At 53.4% G+C, this 11,526-nt stretch overlaps 1 protein-coding gene across 1 annotated transcript; it reads right to left on the bottom strand.

Annotated features, from left to right (window-relative positions):
- On the bottom strand, positions 1 to 3,439 carry LOC132321072 (outer dense fiber protein 3-like). The gene is made up of 6 exons (XM_059834664.1): positions 3,334 to 3,439; positions 2,332 to 2,532; positions 2,009 to 2,110; positions 1,174 to 1,295; positions 602 to 742; positions 1 to 87 (listed from the first exon to the last, which is right to left on the bottom strand). Exons 1-6 carry the CDS (start codon positions 3,437 to 3,439, stop codon positions 1 to 3), a joined length of 759 nt encoding a protein of 252 aa, XP_059690647.1.
- Positions 3,440 to 11,526: the final 8,087 nt, after the last annotated feature.

Raw genomic sequence — 11,526 nt, 5'->3', positions numbered from 1 at the left:
TCATATCAGAGGTATTAGAGGAATTGTGTAGAGGGAATGTCGGAGTCCAAAAGTGGGAGCAGGTGCCTGGGGCTTGATCAGCGTCACCTGGAAGGGGAAAAGTGAGGAAAAAATAGGGTGACCGTGGTGCCTTGTTCTTAAGAAGACTTGTCTTCAGAGAAGGCCGTCTGGCATAACAAGTTGATGTAGGTGCATTTGCCCAGAGCTGAGCTGGCACTGGAACTGGCTCCAAGTCCAGAGTCCTTCTAGCTCCAGCCAGACTTTGCTAGATGCCCCTGCCCTCCCAGCTGATCCCCAGTGCATAAGAAAGGTCTGCTCTTGGGTCTGCTCGTCCCTTCTGCGGCAGTGTGTCCTCCTGAAGAGCTTGTGATGTGTGAGCGCCTATCAGCATTGAATGGCTCAGCTAGGGGAGATGCAAAGATGGGGGTTTTGGCCTCCCTCTGCTCGGCTTTGGGCCAAGGCCAGGGAGCAGGCCTGCTGTCCTGTGTTTTGTCACTCCACTAAGGTGGTCTTGAGTTCTCAGAAGCCCCGTCGGAAGGGGGAGATGCTTAAGGGTTGGTTGTTGCAAAGCGAAGGAGGAGAGGTGGGCAGGCTGCCTTACCTTTCCCGGGTGGTAGTCTGCTGGCCCCGGCTTCACTGTTTTGTCACCTCCGAGTCTACTGTTGGTTCCCATCGTGTACACGGGAGCCCTTTTTTTGTAGACGTCCAGTTCCACCTTGGGGAATGCAGCAGGACCTGGCGTCTGTAAGAGAGGCAGGGAGGTTGTTGGGTACAGAAGGCGGGTGTTGATTCTTGCTGGGTGCCCACACGGGCTGTGCTACTTGAGCTGGCTGGCCAGAGAAGTGGTGTGAGAGGCACGGAGCGATTGTAACAAGGGAACCTCCATTTAACCTGCCAAGAGGCAGATTTCCCAGACGAGGAGGGAGATTCCCATTAGTGCTGATGAGCTTTGCCCCACCAAAACCGTTAGTGTTAGGAAACGAGGGACCGCAGGTGTCGGCAGAGCCTCCCCTTTCCCGCTGTTAAGAGCAGGAGAGCCAGGGGACCCGAGGCTTCTTGGGTTTTGCTGCTGGTGCAGGGAAGTGCGCGTTAAGAGAGGCTGCAGCAGGCGCTGGAGCCCTTCTAACCTGAGCTTCAGCTGCTGACGTGAGAGAGCAGAGAAGCGTAGCTCACCTTGGAGAGGTCTTCAGCAAAGCCATTGTGCTTACTCTTCCCTTTCATGGAGTAGCACGGGCTGGCGTGGGTGTAGGCTGTGTTGGGTCCCACCAGCCGAGGCAGGGTGTAGGTGCCAGGACCTGGAAGGGGAATGGGAAGAACGCCTGTGTGAGTCCTGCGGGGAGAGCAGCAGCGCTGGGGTGGGAGAGGAGCAGCCTGTCAAGGCTGCTGCCAGGAGCAGGAAGGATGTTTTGCCCCTCCTCCCAATGTATTCGTCTTCGGTCACACGTGGCATGTGTCGGCAGCTCCAAGCCTGAGTTGCCGCTTCTTCTATGGGATGAGAGAAGTTGGTGGTGTGGAATAATTGCTGGAGGTAACTTAGGAATTAGATTTATATTCGCATTTTACGGAAAGGCACTATTCACTAATCTAGCCGTGAGAGTTCTCACTGAACGCCATAAATCCCTTAAGTGTGGCCATGCTAGGTCATGGAACACGACTGGACTGAAAGTGCATGGTGTTACGAGTGCATCTGTAATCATGAGAGTTCAATACATTGAACGTGACCGGACTTGTAACACAGAGCATTGGGCATCACTCAGAATCTAAGCCTCGCCGCCCCCAGCCCCTCTGATATCTGAGGACAAGCTGGAACGCAAGGGGGTTTATTTTCTGCCAAATTGCCTTGCCCTTTAGCGCAACAGGTGGTCTGGGACATCAAGCAAGCTTGTCAAGAGGCCGTTGCGTCCTGCTGTGCAGGCTTTTCCCTAGGCCTGTTGAATAAGCTGTCCAGCAGATTTTCCTGGGAGGACACGCAGGCTGCAAGTGTGTGTATTTCCCCAAGTTCCCCTACCTGGAGTTTGGTCGGTTTTGACAGCCTTGTGCCGGAAGGCCATGGACTGTGCCGGCGCGCATTTGTAGAGGTGTTTGTTGGCCTTGTCGGTGGAGTAGTCACCTAGGGCAGAGGAGAAATGGAGAAAAGCAGTGAAGCTGAGCTCTTTTCCTCAAGCCAAAGAGGAAGGGTCAGGTGGAGGTCTCAGCCTTGTTTGCTTTCTGTCTGGAAACCTCTGAAGCTCCTTCAGGGCGTGAGCTGATGGTTTTGTACCCCGGTAGCACAGGGCAAAAGGAAGGCGTGCTTGTCTTGCCTGAAAGAAGTGCTGGAGAAATGGTACTCACTCGGTCCAGGGGTGACCTCGGTCTTTATCTTGGGAAGTCCGCACATGTGATGTGCTGGAGCCACGTACTTCCCGTTCCTGGTGATGGAGGGCTGGACGTAGTACCGAGGACCCGGAGAACAACTGTCTGCGACGGGACGTTTGGCCCCTTGAAACGTGTACGCAGGCGCTTTGGTTTTGCTGGGATTGTGAGCCAGGTAACCTAGGAAGAAAAGCCTGTGAAAGGACACCTGCCTGCAACTGCCTATTTAAAGCTAGTTTCTAAGTGGAGGAGTCGGAGTTGCCGGCCTCAAGAAAGTCCCTTCCTGTGTGACTTTTTCCTCCAAGGAGGATACCAGCAGGCCAATACAATGGTACAATGACCTCCAGCAAGAACAATGTAGGCACCGTGCAATTAATCAGCATATCTCCAAAATGCTATTGTTATGAAGTAGTAAACCCCAAAACAGTTGCTAAGTTAACTTAAAGCAAACGTAAAGATCGCTTCTGTGACATTTTGCTTTCCCAGCGCCCTGATGGAAAAGAAAATGAAACTTTACTGCTATGACAGAGGAGGAGAAGAAGAAAGTGAAGGAGAAGAAGCAGAGAAGTTGAAAAAGAAGGAGAAGAAGAACAGGAAGAGAAGATGAAGTACAAGAGGAGAAGATGAAGGAGGAGAAGAAGAGAAGGAGGAGAAGCAGAAAAAGAGGAAGAGGAGGAGGAGGAGAAGAAGAGAAGAAGAAAAGGGTGAAGTGGGAGCAACAAGTTTGTGGCAAAGATACAGAACAAGCTTCCTCCTGTGCACTCAGGCGTTAAGGGGCTGCTAAGGCCACCTCTGGGCTTTGCAGAGCCAGGCAGCTCTTCTCCGGGGCTTTCCCATGAGCAGCCTGAGCTTCCTCTGGCAGGCCTGTGTCCTTGCTGCAGCTGAGAACATGGAGGATTGGAGCAAAGGGGAATGGGGCAGTGGCTACTTGTCCCCTGGAGGTAGTGGATGTGGCGCTCCCCCCTTGTATGGTGGTTTTACCTGTGGTCCCGGGGATTGAGTACTTGGGTCCTGGGCTGGTAAACTGGGCCATGATGGGGCCGCGTGGGCGATGAGGTCTCCAGGTGCCCACCCAGGCTCCGTCCATCTTGGAGGTGGCTGCAAAGCCTATGGCAAGAGCAGGAGAGTTGTTGAGGGGCTTCTCTGACAGAGGCCCGGTGTGAAACCTCCCCGGGAGGAGCAGCGACGCGTCACCTTTCTCAGCCTTGGCCATCGGACTGGGTGCGGACGAGCTCGTTGGCTGCTGCAGCTCTCGGTCGCAGAGCACAGTGAGGGTGAGGGCAGGCAGCGATCGGGCAGGAGAGGTTGTGCTGTCAGCTGCCAGGTGGCCTTGGGAAGAGGCCTTCACTCATCATGGGGACGCACTGTGACATCATACAGGCTCCTGGCGCCTGGCATACGTGCTGTTGCGTGATACGGCTGATCAGGAGCTGGGGTTGTCCAACTTGCAGGGCTAGACCTTCATGAGGTCTGCATGGCAGAAACATGCAAGGAGGGAAAAACTGATGTGATTTGTGCATTTCATCTAGCAGCCTTAGACTGTTGGGCTCACGTGATAGCATGAATGTGCATTTGAGCACCTGGAATTTTCTATTTCATGTCTTATTTTCCAGATGTCCCTGAATCTACCTTTTTTTCTTGGGGAGGGCAAATTGGGCCTGATGTTAGTAAGAGGAAATTGCCGCTGGTGGCTCTCAGTTACCAAGGCTGAGGAATACCTCTGCAGTGCCACTTTTAGGAGGTTGTCCTTGGAAACACAGGCACGAGAGGCCTTTCCCAAGGTGCAGAAGAAACCGTGCAGACTTGTGTGTACTTTCTTGGTCATGCAAGGAAAGCTAGATGCCAGCCACAGATCAGGAGCGTTTTCACATTTCTCCCCAGGAAGTCACATGTCCTATATTACATGGGTTTCTCATAGGAATAAAAATTGTGAGAGGGCACAGAAGGGTTTCTGTACTGGGCCTGGCTGGGATGCAGGTAATTTTTTTCCTCGCAGCCTGCATGATGCTGTCTTGAGTATTGAGGGTGAATAGGGAATGGGAATCAATGAGAAATGCAGGAATGAAGGGATGTCTTGCAGCTGTGCTGGACGGCGTGGAACTGTTTGAGGAAGATGTCAGCAAATGGGATGACCTGGAAGAAAAAAAATGTGAAAACTTTCCTAAGGAAGAAGTCTTTTTCTCAGAGTAATGTTCTTGGAGCTCGTCAGCTTGGCCCCATTTCCACCCTTTTTGTTTGTCCACTTGTCTAATTCTGTACTGCCAACAGTTCAGATAGTACAGAATCATAGAATCACAGAATCATTTAGGTTGGAGAAGACCTTTAAGATCATCCAGTCTAATGGCAAATAAACACTGCCATGTCCACCACTAAGCCATGTCCCTAAGTGCCACATCTACACCTCTTTTAAATACCTCCAGGTACCACTTCCCTGGGCAGCCTGTTCCAGTGCTTGATAACCCTTTCAGTGAAGAAGTTTTTCCTAACATGCAATCTAAACCTCCCCTGGCACAACTTGAGGCCGTTTCCTCTCGTCCTATCACTTGTTACCTGGGAAAAGAGACCGACACCCACCTGGCTACAACCTCCTTTCAGGTAGTTGTAGAGAGTGATAAGGTCTCCCCTGAGCCTCCTTTGCTTCAGACTAAAGAACTGCAGTTCCCTCAGCCGCTCCTCGTAGAACTTGCTCTCCAGACCCTTCACCAGCTTCGTTGCCCTTCTTTGGACTCACTCTAGCACCTCAGTGCCTGCCTTGTAGCGAGTGGCCCAGAGCTAATCACAGTATTCGAGGTGCGGCCTCACCAGTGCCGAGTATACAAAGGTACAATCATTTCCCTAGTCTTGCTGGCCCCACTGTTTCTGATACAAGCCAGGATGTCATTGGCCTTCTTGGCCACCTGGGCACGCTGCTGGCTCATAATCAGCTGGCTGTTGATCAACACCCCTAAGTCCTCTTCCACCAGGCAGCTTTCCAGCCACTCTTCCCCAAGCCTGTAGCGTTGCATGGGGTCGTTGTGACACGAGTGCAGGACCTGGCACTCAGCCTTGTTGAACTTCATACGATTGGCCTCGGCCCATCGATCCAGCCTGTCCAGATCCCTCTGCAGAGCCTTCCCACCCTCAAGCAGATCAACACTCCCGCCCAACTTGGTGTCGTCTGCAAACCTACTGACGGTGCATGCGATCCCCTCATCCAGATCACTGATAAAGATATTAAACAGAACTGGCCCCAATACTGAGCCCTGGAGAACACCACTTGTAACCGGCCATCCACTGGACATAACTCCATTCCCCACAAGCCTTTGGGCCCGGCCATCCAGCCAGCTTTTTACCCAGTAAAGAGTATGGCTGTCCAAGCCATGAGCAGCCAGGAGGAGAAGGAGGGAAAAACAAGAGGCCACAGGAAGGAAGAGAAGGAGGAAGGCAAAGGAGGCTACGGGAGGAAAAGGGAGAAGGAGAAGGAGGAGGAACAAACAGAGGCTACAGGAAGGAAGAGAAGGAGGAGGCAAAGGAGGCTACAGGAGGAAAAGGGAGAAGGAGAAGGAGGAGGCAACAGGAGGCCACAGGAGGAGAAGGCAAAAGAATGCAAAACGAGCCAACAAGAGGTGGTTTCAACATGAGGAAACAGCAGGAGGATGAGGAGGCAAAAGGAGGCAATAGGAGGAAGGGGAGGAGGAGGAAACAGGAGGCAACAGGAGGCAAAAGGAGGAGGAGGAAAAAGAGGAAAATAGAGGCAACAGGAAGAAACAAGAGGAGGAAGAAGAGGAGGAGCAGGAAATGGGAAGCAAAAGGAGGGAACAGGAGGAGGAGGCAAAAGGAGGCAATAGGAGGAGAGGTTACAGGAGGCAATAGGTAGCAAAAGGAGGACACAGAGGAAGGAAGAGGATGAGGCAACAGGAGGTAACAGGAGGCAACTGGAGGAGGAGGAGGATGAGGAAGCAACAGAAGGCAACAGGAGGCAGCTATAGGTAACAGAAGGAGGAGGAGGGAACAGGACGAGGAAGAGGAGGCAACAGGAGGAGGAGGAAACAGGAGGCAAAGGAGAAGGAGCAGGAGGAGGAAAGAGGAGGCAAAAGGAGAAGGTAGAGGAGGATGTAACAGGACGCAGGTGGAGGCAGTAGGAGGACAAGGAAAAGGAGGCAAGAGGAAGCAGTAGGAGACAACATGAGGAGTGGGAGGAAGAGGAAACAGGAGGCAACAGGTGCCAACATGAGGAGGAAGAGGAGGAGGAAGAGGAGGAGGAGGAGGAGGAGGGAACAGGAAGCAACATGTGGCAACAAGAGGAGGAGGCAAGAGGAGGCCACAATAAGAAGGAGGCAAAAGAACGCAAGAGAAGAGGAAGGGACCAGGAGACAAAAGATGGAGGAAGAGGCAACAGGAGGCAAGCAGAGGAGGTGGGAAGAGGAGAGAAGAGGAGGCGAGGGGAGGCAAGAGAAGGCAACAGGATGCAAAAGGTAGAGGAGTCCACAAGAAGAAACAAGAGGAAGGAGGCTACAGGAGAAGAAGGGTGGCGATGAGGAGGAAGCAATAGGAGGAGGAAGAAACATGAGGCAACAGGAGAAAATAGCATGAGGAGTAGGAGGAGGCAACAGGAGGCAAGAGGAAGCAACAAGAGGAAAGAGGAGGAGGAGGAAGAGGAGGCAGTAGGAGGCCACAGGAGAAGGCAACAGGATACAACAGGAGGACAAAGGAGGAGAAGGAGGATTCAGCATGAGGAAACAGCAGAAGGAAGAGGGTGAGGAGGCAACAGGAGGAGGAGGAGGAAGAGTAGGAGAAGGAAACAGAAGGAAACCGGAGGCAACAGGAGGAGAAGGAGGAGGAGAAAAGAGGAGGCCACAGGAGGCAAAAGGAGGAAGAGGAGGAGGCAACAGGAGGCAATGGTAAGAGATGGGAGAAGAGGAGGAGGAGAAAGAAGAGGAGGCAACAGGAGAAAACAGGAGGAGGAGGAAGGGTGACAGGAGGCAACAGGTAGCAAGATGAGGAGGAGGAAGAGGAGGCATAGACACAACAGGAAGTAACTGGAGGAGGAAGAAGAGGAGGACACAGGAGGCAAAATAAGGAAAGAGGAAGATGAGGAGGCAACAAGAGGCAACAGGAAGAGGAGGAGGGAGCAGAAGACAAATCATCCCCATATTCCCTCTATATTTTAAGCACATCAAAACTCAGGGATGGAGCACCTGCCATGTCTGGCTCTCTTCAGCAATTCAGAAAATCCAAGCCTAGTGCTGAAGTCGTTACTCACAGCAGTCCACATCACAACCATCGCTCCTCTTGGCCACACAGGGGAAACCTCTGGATGACAGCGGATGTCAGGACGCACTCCAGAAAGAGACGATCAGGGCAAGAAGATCCCCGTCACCTAATCGCAAAGAAATAATTCTAGCTCAATGAAATGACTACCCAAAACAAAACGCACAGAACAGCATCCGCCATCAGAATTATTTCAGCTGTAGTTTTAACTGCTGCAGAGCTGCAGGCTGACGACCTTACCATCACTGTCACAGGGCCCCAGTTATCAGCAGGTACAAAGGCCCTTTTGAGAGAGTCCAATGCATGTCACCTTCTCTGAAGAGGACCTGCTGCTCACCTGTTGCCAGCATTAGCAGCAGAGCCCTCCGGCTCTCCAGCCCACACTTTCCCACCTTGTATGCAGCAGCGACCAGCTTTCAGCTGCTACTTTAACAGCTCTCTTGGCCGCGCTCCTTTTCTGTCTCCCTTCCTACCATATCAGTCAGGGTGGGCTTCTTGTCATTCTAGACTGGGCCCAGCTTCTCAGTAGGAGGACTACACTGCTGTCCCATTGCTTGCCTGTTTTAGCATACGAAAAGAAATTACAATTAGCAAACAGGAACTCTACCCATGGCCCATATCTATCTCGTCTACAGCCCACAGCTCTGAAGGTATAGAACAGCCTATACTTATATCCTGTATTACAGGGCATTTTGAGAAACAAGGGGTAAAAGTAAGAAAGAAAAGTGTAGAGAAGATACTTTGTAACAACTGCACCCGGTACTTAGACATATTCGAGATAAAGACTGTCTGCACTGACTCTCTGTGATAAAGACTGTCTTCACTGACTCTCTGCCAACTAGCAATAATGATTAGCACAAGGACGAATCTTAGAAAAATAGAATGGACTGCCAAAATAGTGCCCTAGAGTTAACTCGTCTCATTATAATCTCATTCTAATGCTAAGGAACACACCTCCCAGATAGAAAAGCCCCAACCCAATTTAGCCCCCTACTCTCTGAGCATATGTGGTGAAATAAAAGAGAACTGTAACTTTAAGATGAAGTAAGAAAAGTATTAACCAAGAGTTAATTAAGGGGTAGAACCAGGAGGCGTAACTAACTTTGTTAACTGTTTTAAATACCTGTCATGATTTTAACCCGGTGTGCATGTTAGGAGGAGAAATCCCCTTGCACCCGGCGCCGCAATAAACCAATGTCAGCTTTATAACTGTGTGTGAGTTGTGAAGTTTGTTTCCGCGTGTCACCTGCCAGGACAGACTGGGCCCTGTCCCAGTCCGAACTGGATGCCCTGGCCCCCTCCCTGGACAGACTGGGATCATTCCCAGTCCAAACTGAATCCAATGGCCTCCTCCCAGTATGGACTGGGATCATTCCCAGTCCAAACTGGAGCCCCTGGCCACCTCCCAGTACAGACTGGGATCATTACCAGTCCAAACAGGATCCCCTGCCCCACCCCCAGTATGGAGTGGAATCATTCCCAGTCCAAAGTGGATCCTCTACACCCCCCTCCCAGGACAGGCTGGGATCATTCCCAGTCCAAATTGGATCCCTTGGCCCCCTCCCAGGACAGAATGGGATCATTCCCAGTCCAAACTGAATCCCCTGGCCCCTCCCAGTACAGACTGGGGTCATTCCCAGTCCAAATTGGATCCCCTGGCCCCCTCCCAGGACAGACTGGGATCATTCCCAGTCCAAACTGGATCCCCTGGCCCCTCTCCCATTCCAGACTGGGATCATTCCCAGTCCAAAATGGATCCCCTGGCCCCCTCCCAGTCCAGAACGGGATCATTCCCAGTCCAAACTGGATCCCCTGGCCCCCTCCCCGTACAATCTTGACCCTGTCCCAGTACAAACTGGATCCCCTGGCCCCGTCCCAGGACAGACTGGGCCGTGTCCCAGTCCAAACTGGAGCCCCTGGTCTCTTCCCAGTACAGACTGCAATCATTCCCAGTTCCATCTGGAGCCCCTGGCCCCTCCCAGGACAGAATGGGCCCTGTCTCAGTCCAAACTGGATCCCCTGGCCCCCTCCCAGGAAAGACTGGGCCCTGTCCCAATCCAAACTGGATCCCCTGGCTCCCTCCCAGGACAGACTGGGCCCTGTCCCAATCCAAACTGGATCCCCTGGCCCCTCCCCGTACAGACTTGGCCCTGTCCCAGTCCAAACTGGATCCGCTGGCCCACTCCCAGGACAGACTGGGATCGTTCCCAGTCCAAACTTGATCCCCTGGCCCCCTCCCAGGACACACTGGGCTATATCCCACTCCAAACTGGATCCCATGGCCGCCTCCAGGACAGACTGGGATCATTCCCAGTCCAAACTGAATCCCATTGCCCCCTCCCAGGACACACTGGGCCCTGTCCCAGTCCAAACTGGATCCCGTGGCACCCTCCCAGTACAGAGTGGGATCATTCCCAGTCCAAACTGGATCCAATAGCCCCCTCCCAGTCCAGACCGGGATCATTCCCAGTCCAAAGTGCATACCCTGGCTTCCTCCCAGTATGGACTAGAATCATTCCCAGTCCAAAATGGATCCCCGGGCCCCCTCACAGGACAGACTGGGCCCTGTCCCAGTCCAAACTTAATCCCCTGGCCCCCTCCCAGGACAGATTGGGCCCTGCCCCAGTCTAGATTGGATCCCCTGGCCCCCTCTCAGGACAGACTGGGATCATTCCCAGTCCCAACTGGATTACCTGGCCCCCTCCCTGGACAGAGTGGGCCCTGTCCCAGTCCAAACTGGATCCCCTGTCCCCACCGAGGACAGACACGGATCATTCCCAGTCCAAAATGGATCCCCTGGCCCCCTCCCAGGACAGTTTGGAATCATTCCCACGTCACACTGGTTCCCCTGGCCCCTTCCCAGGACAGACTGGTATCATTCCCAGTCCAAACTGGATCCACTGGCCCCTCCCAGGACAGACTGGGCCCTGTCCAAGTCCAAAGTGCATACCCTGGCTTCCTCCCAGGACAGACTGGGATCATTCCCAGTCCAAACTGGATCCACTGGCCCCTGCTAGTTGTATTGTGTTTGCATGGCAGCACTTTGGTAGCAGGGGGGCTACAGGGGTGGCTTCTGTGAGAAGCTGCTAGAAGCTTCTCCTATGTCTGATAGAGCCAATGCCAGCCGACTCCAAGACGGATCTGCCACTGGCTAAGGCTGAGCTAATCAGCAACAGTGGTAGCGCCTCTGTAATAACATATTTAAGAAGGGGGAAAAAAACAGGAATCGGCAGCCGGAGAAGAGAGGAGTGAGAATATGTGAGAGAAACAACTCTGCAGACACCAAGGTCAGTGAAGAAGGAGGGGGAGGAGAGGCTCCAGGTGCCGGAGCAGAGATTCCCCTGCAGCCCGTGGTGAAGACCATGGTGAGGCAGGTTGTCCCCCTGCAGCCCACGGAGGTCCACGGTGGAGCAGATATCCACCTGCAGCCCGTGGAGGACCCCACGCTGGAGCAGGTGGATGTGCCTGAAGGAGGCTGTGGTCCTGTGGGAAGCCCATGCTGGAGCAGGCTCCTGGCAGGACCTGTGGAGCCGTGGAGAGAGGAGCCCACGCTGGAGCAGGTTTGCTGGCAGGACTTGCGATCCCGCGGGGGACCCACGCTGGAGCAGTCTGTTCCTGAAGGACTGCACCCCATGGAACGGACCCATGCTGGAGCAGTTCGTGAAGAACTGCAGCCCGTGGGAAGAACCCACGTTGGAGAAGTTCGTGGAGACCTGTCTCCTGTGGGAGGGACCCCACGCTGGAGCAGGGGAAGAGTGTGAGGAGGAAGGAGCGGCAGAAACAATGTGTGGTGAACTGACCGCAACCCCCATTCCCCGTCCCCCTGCGCCGCTCGGGGGGGAGGAAGTAGGAAAAATCGGGAGTGAAGTTGAGCCCGGGAAGAAGGGAGGGGTGGGGGGAAGGTGTTGTTTTTTTAAGATTTGG

Source organism: Gavia stellata, unplaced genomic scaffold, assembly GCF_030936135.1.
Source record: "Gavia stellata isolate bGavSte3 unplaced genomic scaffold, bGavSte3.hap2 HAP2_SCAFFOLD_71, whole genome shotgun sequence".
NCBI lineage: Eukaryota > Metazoa > Chordata > Aves > Gaviiformes > Gaviidae > Gavia > Gavia stellata.
The sequence above is the reverse complement of the archived record's forward strand: the minus strand, read 5'-3'. Positions and strand labels throughout refer to the sequence as shown.

Coding starts and splice junctions, on each gene's coding strand:
- LOC132321072 (XM_059834664.1), bottom strand. CDS start 3,439: ATGGACGGAGCCTGGGTGGGCACCTGGAGACCTCATCGCCCACGCGGC. Junction 2,533..3,333: donor CTCAATCCCCGGGACCACAG/GTAAAACCACCA, acceptor TTTTCTTCCTAG/GTTACCTGGCTCACAATCCC. Junction 2,111..2,331: donor CGAGGTCACCCCTGGACCGA/GTGAGTACCATT, acceptor CCTCTGCCCTAG/GTGACTACTCCACCGACAAG.